We start from the raw sequence: 8019 nt of genomic DNA on the forward strand, positions 1-8019 counted from the left end.
ATGCCTTACAAGTGGATGGTGGACATCGCGATGATGCCAATGGGGCGATGGCAGATGAAGTATCTTGTGCTCGCGAGAGAGGATCTTACCAATCAAGTTGAAGGGCGAGCATTGAGAACTAAGGAGACATCATCGGTATGCAGATTCCTTCTTGAAGATGTTATTTGCAGATATGGATGTGTCGGCAAGGTAGTGGCTGATAGAGGCGAGCTAGACGCCAATGAAGCTAGAGAATTCTTCTTTAGGATGGGAATTAAATTATCTCTTACCATGGCGTATAATCTGGAAGCAAATGGGAAAGTGGAACGTGGACATGGACTGATTGTGAAGGCTCTAGTGAAAGCTTGCCATGGGAAAATAGGAGAATGGTTGCGTCTATTGCCATTTGCACTATGGGCTAACAGGACAACTCATAGCACGGTGACGGCCACTTTGTCTAGATGGATGAATGTGGCCAAGTTCCCAAAAACTGACTGGTAATCAAATGGAACCGGAACTAGCCGGTAAGCAATTCGGAACTGGCCGGAAAGCAATCCGGAACATATCGGTAAGCAAACCGGAACCGGTCGGAAAGAAACCGAAACCAGTTGGAAAGCAAACCAGAACAGGCCGGTAAGCAATCCGGAACCGGCCGGTACTCAAATCGGAGTCGGCGAAATCGGCAATCGGATGGTGTCAGAAACTGGGCGGATCCGACAATCGGCGACCGAACGAGGCTAGACGTGGACCGAACGGATTGGATGGGCAGCGATCAAGACGGATTGATGATAGGATCATGTGGCTAATTAAAGTAAAGTAAAGAAAACTAAAGTAAAGGTCATGTGGACGGTCGCATGCAACTAAAAGAAAAAGCCATGCAACTAAAAGTGGGAAGGCAAAGTAACATGGGGAGGATGATCAACGGAGAACAACAGATTATTCCATTCTCTTTCCATATTTTTTATTTTCTTTTCCTTCTTAGCCCTCTTATCTTATCGAAGCCATATCTCTCATAAACCCTAATTTCCTTACAAAAGCCAAAAACCCTAATTTTCCATACGGAGGCTATTGAACTCATAAACCATAATCTCTTATCAAAGCCAAAAACCCTAAATTTCTATTGAATCCATATTTAGTTTCTTCTAATCTATTATTCTAATAATCTCCATAAGCTAAACTTTGTAATCCCAATCTTGGGATTGATTGTAATCTTCCTTTCTATTTGTTAATGAAATTTGTTAATCTTTCTTATTTCGGTTAATTCTTAGTACATAAACACACAAATTTGATATTCTCTGGTCGGAGGCCCCGGGGTCCTGCCTCAAGTTCACGTATCCTCGTCGTATTTTCGCGACACCGTGGTAGCCTTGATTGATCGTGGCTCGGAGATCAACCTCATGTCAACCGAGTTCTACAAAAAAGGAAGATGGCCAATTAATACAAACCACGTATAGAAGATTCGAGCGGCAACAAAAGCCACAGACGACTTGTACGAAGCTTGTCCCAATGTTAAAGTCACGATTGGGGATGTAGAGATAGATCAACACTTCTTCATGCAAGAATCAACTTCGCATCCTCTCATCCTAGGACAACCATATATCACATCATCCCAGATGGAGACCAAGGTGTTTGATAATGGAGCAGTCTTCACGTGAGTCAAGAGTCTTGAGTCTTGACAATCAAAGATATGTTCAATTCCTAACAGTGCGAGCTAATCATGAAAGAAACCGAGATAACTTTGGAGGCAAATCCTCTGATTTTTAGAGAGGACTATTGAAGCATGGGGCACAAATAGTCCGAGCGATCACAAGTGCCCACAAGAAAGTAGAGTGCATGGATTGCAAGGAGAAGCAACATGTGTCACACCTAGTGGCGCATGTAAACTAGCACTACTCAACAAGAAGGCCAAGCGTCGGATACAAGACTTCGAGAAGATACTAAAAGAAGAAAACATAATAGAAGAAGAAGAATTTGTGACTCATATTATGGAAGAAGCCTCATTTGACGACACCATCGGCGAAATCGAGGAAGTTGTGGACTTGAGCTATCTTCACGATCAACGTGTGATTTCGGTTAACTCTGTCAACATGTACGCAATCATCGATGAATATCATCGAAGCATCTTGATGGAGGAAGCTGACATCAACACAAAATATAAAACGGCGGATAGAAAGATCAAGCCAATTGCAATTTCGCTACCGAAAGATAGCTGGCAAAAGATGAAGGAAGTCACTAATGATCCAAGCTTAAGGGATCTGAAGGCAATAGGTCATGTCTTCACCGAAGAGACAAAAGGAAAGCTACAAGTTGGAAGGGAGGATTTCCTCCTCCCCGAAGAGGAGTGAATGTTTTGTGGAATGCTTGAGAGACATGGGAAAGCCTTCACCTTCTCTCCATAAGAGATTGGATGTGCTGACCCAAAGATTATAGAGCCAATGGTGATATTTACGATGCTTCATGTACCTTGGAACTTCAAGCCGATACCAGTTCCAAGAGCTCACATTCCGAAGTTGATTGAGCTTCTAAAGGAAAAGGTTAAGATAGGGATTCTTGAGCCGTCCAATGCTCCCTACTCCAATAGATGGTTTACGGTGCCGAACAAGAACGGGTCCTTACGCTTTATTCAAGATCTCCAACCCGTCAACAAGGTGACGATCTGAAATTCCGAAATCAGTCCAAGTGTAGATGAATTTGTCGAGGCCTTCGCAGGAAGATCAATCTATTCGATTGGTGATCTCTACTGGGGCTATGACCAGTTTCAATTGGTCGTAGATAGCAGAGACATAACGACAATGAGGACGTCAATCGAGTTGGTAAGGATGTGCACCTTACCCCAAGGTGCGACAAACTTCATAGCCCACATGGTGAATGCCATGAACAAAGTGTTGAAGGATTGTATCCCTGATATCACAATGCCCTTCTTAGATGACATTCTGATCAAAGGATGCTTGGTGGAAGAAAAAGATGAATCAAAAGATCAAGATGGATGTCGGAGATTTGTATCAAACCATATAGAAGACTGTGAGAGAGTGCTACAAATATTCGAAGGAGCCGGACTTACATTCTCCGGAGAAAAGTCGGCATTCGGCCAACGCGAAGTCCTAGTAGTGGCATATTTGTGCGGACCATACGGACGGAAACCCTCTCCTGAGAAGGGGAATGCTATGTACTAATCAAGAAATTAATAATAAGAAAATTAGTTATCCTATTGTTGATGTATCTTCTCCCTCAAATCTAAAGTCAAGGGTCCAATCTCTATCTCAATCTACCTTAAATACTTTCTCGCTAAAGCTAGTACAAACTTTGAATCCTTCCGGTCCAGGACGCAGCGGTTCCGCCTCACGATCCGCACATAGTGATGGATTTTCACGGCAGCGCTTCCTTCGGCGTCTCGGCTTCTCGAATGTAGCCGAGCATGTGGTCGTGAACACAAGTCGCCAAGCAATACATCACTCAGCTTGCCGCTTTCTCCCATGTTGCGTAGTCGGCGTCTTTCGGGTCGGGTCAGTTTTCTTGTGCTCCTTTGATGTAACCCCAATAGCCTTGGCCGACAAGGTGTTGGTGCATCTTGTACTCCCAAGATCAAAGTTGTTTCGATTTAGCTTCTCATTAGGGAGAGCGCCCCCCATTTGAGTATTCATTGTCGACGAAGATTTCTTCCTTCTTTTCTTTTCCTTCTCTCTCGAATACAAGCTATGTAGTCACACTACGATAGCGATGGACCAGTTCTTCTCGAACATCGGCGTAGAACACAACACACTCGGATGGGCTAGATCGAGCTACCAAACTGCTCTGACACCATGTAAAGAATCGGATATGATTCTTGTGCAATGGAAGAGATATGTGTTATGTGTATGTGTGAGAGGAAAGAGATGAGAGAAGAGAAAGCACAAGATATCTAGATAGATGAAAGACAAATGGAGTACTCAAGAAGAAGAAGAAGATGTATATTCACAAGTAAAATAGCAATTACAAAATGTAGCATTACAAGGACTCACGACCGACTTAATATGAAGTAGGAGAAGGGTGCTTTATATATAGTCACCCTCTCTCTTCATTAACTAACTACAACAACTACTCTCTCTTGGGGAATGTGAAGACTCATAGTCATGGGTAATATGTAACTCATTCGCTAGTGGTGTGACTCTTGACCTTTGAGTAATCACATATTCTCAAAAGGTGTGTTCACACATCGCACTATGTTGAGCTTGATTCTCAACACTTTACATAGCAAGAATGATTGTTTTTTTTAAGCTTTTCTTATAAACTATAAATATAATTGACTACATTGTTATTTTTACACACCATAGATAAGGGTTTTTTCTTTTTTTTTCTTTTTTTTTCCAAAAAAAATCTACTTCCATAGATAAGAGATATTGAATGCATACAATTTTCTATGTTTTTGTATTTGTTCAAGGCTTAGGAGGACGCTATTTATATGATATAGCTCCATGTACTATAGTACATGATGATAGTTTAATTTATTAGAATATTGTGGTGTCCCTTTCATGCAAAAGCATGCATTTGAACACACCACTCTTTTAGCCACTCCCGTTTAGCACATCACCCATTTTAGCCCACCCTTTTAGCACACCATTTTGGGACACGTGTTGCTAGGTCGTCCCAAAATGGGTTCTTTGTATCTTCTATATATTGAATGATAAGTATGAAGCTAGCTAGGCTGGTTTGGTTTCCTTTTATGTGCATTTCACATAATTGGTGGAGAAGCGGGCTCAAATTTTAGCCACTACTACATTGTTCATGGCATCCCAATTCCCTTCCGCCGCCTCCAATGTCGATACCCCGATGGAGCCTGAGTTCTCGCAACCTCACGCACGACCTCCCCCTTTCCAAATGGAGCAACTCCTGGAACTCGTCTCCAACGCCATGCTTCAAATCAGCCATACGAATCAAGCTATGCTCTCCTTCCTCTCCGCTCACAACGACCGCGCGCAAGATCGTCCAGATTCCAAGGTGCGCCCAAAGTCCTTCTCCGGATTGCCTTCCGAGGATGTCTTAGCTTGGTTGGATCATTTTGAGATGATCTCTAGTTACCATCGATGGTCCAACGAGTGCAAAGCTTTGGAAGTTCGTACCCTACTCGAAAACGTCGCCGCCACCTGGTACGTCCAACAATCAAGCGACGTGACCAAGAATTGGGTGATCCTTCAGGATCTCCTCGTACAAAACTTCGCCCATCAAAATTCAGCCCAAACGGCGTTACAACAACTCGAAACATTGCAACAACAAGCACACGAACCTGTGGGCCAATTTGGTGTTCGCCTCAATCAACTCCTCATTCGCGCTGACCCTACCATGCCCGAGCATGTGAAGCTTTTCTTGTTATGGCCTCGTCTGCGCCACGACATCACTCGCCGCGCTCGGGACCAAGGTCCGCAGACATTCAACGATGCCATCCTCATCGCCCAACGAATCGAAGCTTGTACATTATCTGACACCCAACCTCGTTGGCCCCATCCATCAGCCACCGACTCACGCACCCAATACCAAGGCGCGGCCCCCATGGACATTGATGTCCAAAACATGCAATTGCAAGCTCGCCGCAACCGTCTCGATCGCGATAGCCAAGGGCGCCCGAGGTGTTTCTACTGCCACAATTATGGACACGTCCGACGTCAGTGCCGGAAATTGCAACAACAATCTCACAAGCAACAAGTCCAGATAACTATGGCTGACGCGGCATCGTTGGCTGAGCTTTCGGGAAACTGACGTCCGGGGTGTTGATGGAAGGAGCCAGCCCTCCACATCCAAGCATCCGCCTCTTCTAGTTCGAGGGTATGCACCACCCTCACCACCATTAATCATTGCACCCACACCATCTTATTAGACACTGGTAGTAGTATATCTTCTATTAGCACCGCTTTAGTACACCGGTTAGGTCTCCCCACATCCACTGCTCCTTCCATCCAAGTCCTTTTTGGCGATCACCAACATCTTTACCACTCTCACACACAAGCCCATTGCACCTTCACCTTAGGCACTATCACCTTCTCACATCACTTTTATGTCTTGCCCCACCAACTCTTCCCCCTCACCCTAGGTTGTGATTGGTTCCTCAAGCGCCGCGCTATGATTGATTTTGATTCCCACAAACTTCTTGTCCCACATGCTTCCCCTATCACGGACACACCAAGTGCGGACTAAGACGGAGCACGGATGATGAGGCTATGATGGAGCGATGATGCGAGAAACTTAAGACGGGGAATGACACAAGAGCATAAAGATAGAGATTAAGATTAAGGAGAGAAGATGGGCAAAACGGGATTACTAGATTGATATGTCCATGACTGGTGTTGTTCACCTTGAATTCCTTCAAGGTGAACTCAACTATTTATACTAAGTGGCATGCATACCTGTTGCACGCATGTGATACAATAGAGCATGTAGGTAGTAGGTATGCATGCATGTGCCAAGTGTTAATAATACAAGGGAGAAATTATGCACATGATGCTAGCTAAAACCTACAATGAGGAAGTATATACATGATTATATGCTAGATGTGTGGTTAACACATAACACTCGATTATAACATGGTCATGTCAAGAGTTCAAATCTTGACACGCCCATCCTAACTTTGACCGACCGTTCACGTTGCAGACAGACGCATCAAACCAAGGGTTAGGAGCCGTCCTCTTGCAAGCCGATTGCCATGGGCAAGAGAAGGCGGTCGCCTTCATTAGTCGGACTCTCACGCTGGCTAAACGCAACTACTCAACCACTGAGAAGGAGCTACTTGCGATTGTCTGGTCTTTCCAGCGTTTTCATCCATACCTTCATGGTGGACAGGTTACGGTTGAGACCGACCACCAGCCCTTGCTTTCTCTTATCCATCGACCTCACCCCCCAGGCTGCCTATTGCGATGGACGCTGGCACTTCAAGAGTATCAATTTACCCTCTCCTATCGGAAAGGTGCAACCAATTTGGTCGCTGATAGTCTCTCTCGCGCCGACTGCCAGGCTGTCCAATTTTTCCCTAAGACATCCGATCTTCCGGTACCATTGCCACAACTCGCTACGCTTCAACAACACGACCCCGCCATCCAACAAATAATCCATCAGTTGCGCTCCCTCCAACCGTTTCCCTCACAACGATGGTTCATGCTCCACGATAACTTGGTATTCTTCATTCAAGCGCATCACGAGCCTCGTCTCTACATCCCTCATGCCCTACAACAAACGTATCTCCAATTTTATCACGACCACCCATTGTCTGGCCACTTGGGTTTCCACAAGGTTCTTGAAAAATTACGTCTCAAGTATTACTGGCCCAACATGAGACACTCAGTCTCTACCTATATCAAACAATGCGCTTTGTGTCAACACATCAAACCTGGGGGCAAGCCAGCTGGAACACTCCAACCCATCACCGTCACGTCACCTTTCGAGCTGGTCGGATGGGATTTCATGGGACCTTTTCCCGAAACCTCTAGGGGCAACAGGTATATCCTTGTCATAACAGAATACCTCACACGATGGGTTGAAACTGTTGCCATCCTCGACGTCACTGCGCCAACAATTGCCTCCCAACTCTTGCAAAAGGTAATATTTCAACATGGTTGCCCTATCCAAATCTTATCTGATTAGGGCCGCCAGTTCCATGGGGATGTCCTCAATGCTGTGGCAACTCAACTAGGTGTCCAACAAGTGTTTACATCCCCTTACCATCCTCAAACAAATGGCCTCACTAAATGCCTCAACAAGACCCTCAAGCAAGAAATTGCCACTTACATCGATCCATGCCACAAAACCTGGGATCAAATCTTGCCTTTTGTCACCCATGCCTACAATACATCCGTACAAGCGTCGACACGGATCAGCCCTTTTCGAGCACTCTATGGACGCGACCCACGGCTCCCACCAGAAACGTCCATTGACATCTGTTCTAAACCTGCCAACATGGATAGTGCTACTTGGGGGCTTTATCTCCAACAAATGCTCCCCCTCCTTCGACAAGCCAGCTCCCGAAATCTACAAGTCGCACAACAACGTCAAAAGCGACACTACGACGTGGGTCGAATC

At 45.2% G+C, this 8019-nt stretch overlaps 1 protein-coding gene across 1 annotated transcript; it reads left to right on the forward strand.

Moving 5' to 3' along the window:
• The first annotated feature begins 4795 nt into the window (after positions 1-4795).
• LOC147857500 (uncharacterized) lies at positions 4796-5709 on the forward strand. Its single transcript, XM_087327004.1, has one exon. The coding sequence runs from the start codon at positions 4834-4836 to the stop codon at positions 5707-5709; it is 876 nt and encodes a 291-aa protein (XP_087183130.1). The 5' UTR covers positions 4796-4833.
• Positions 5710-8019: the final 2310 nt, after the last annotated feature.

This window comes from Azolla caroliniana, unplaced genomic scaffold, assembly GCF_043228905.1.
Source record: "Azolla caroliniana isolate FFs.n. ecotype wild unplaced genomic scaffold, voAzoCaro1.0.p SCAF_11, whole genome shotgun sequence".
NCBI lineage: Eukaryota > Viridiplantae > Streptophyta > Polypodiopsida > Salviniales > Salviniaceae > Azolla > Azolla caroliniana.

Excerpts from the sequence above, each read along its gene's own strand:
- LOC147857500 (XM_087327004.1), top strand. The coding sequence starts at position 4,834 with ATGGAGCAACTCCTGGAACTCGTCTCCAACGCCATGCTTCAAATCAGC.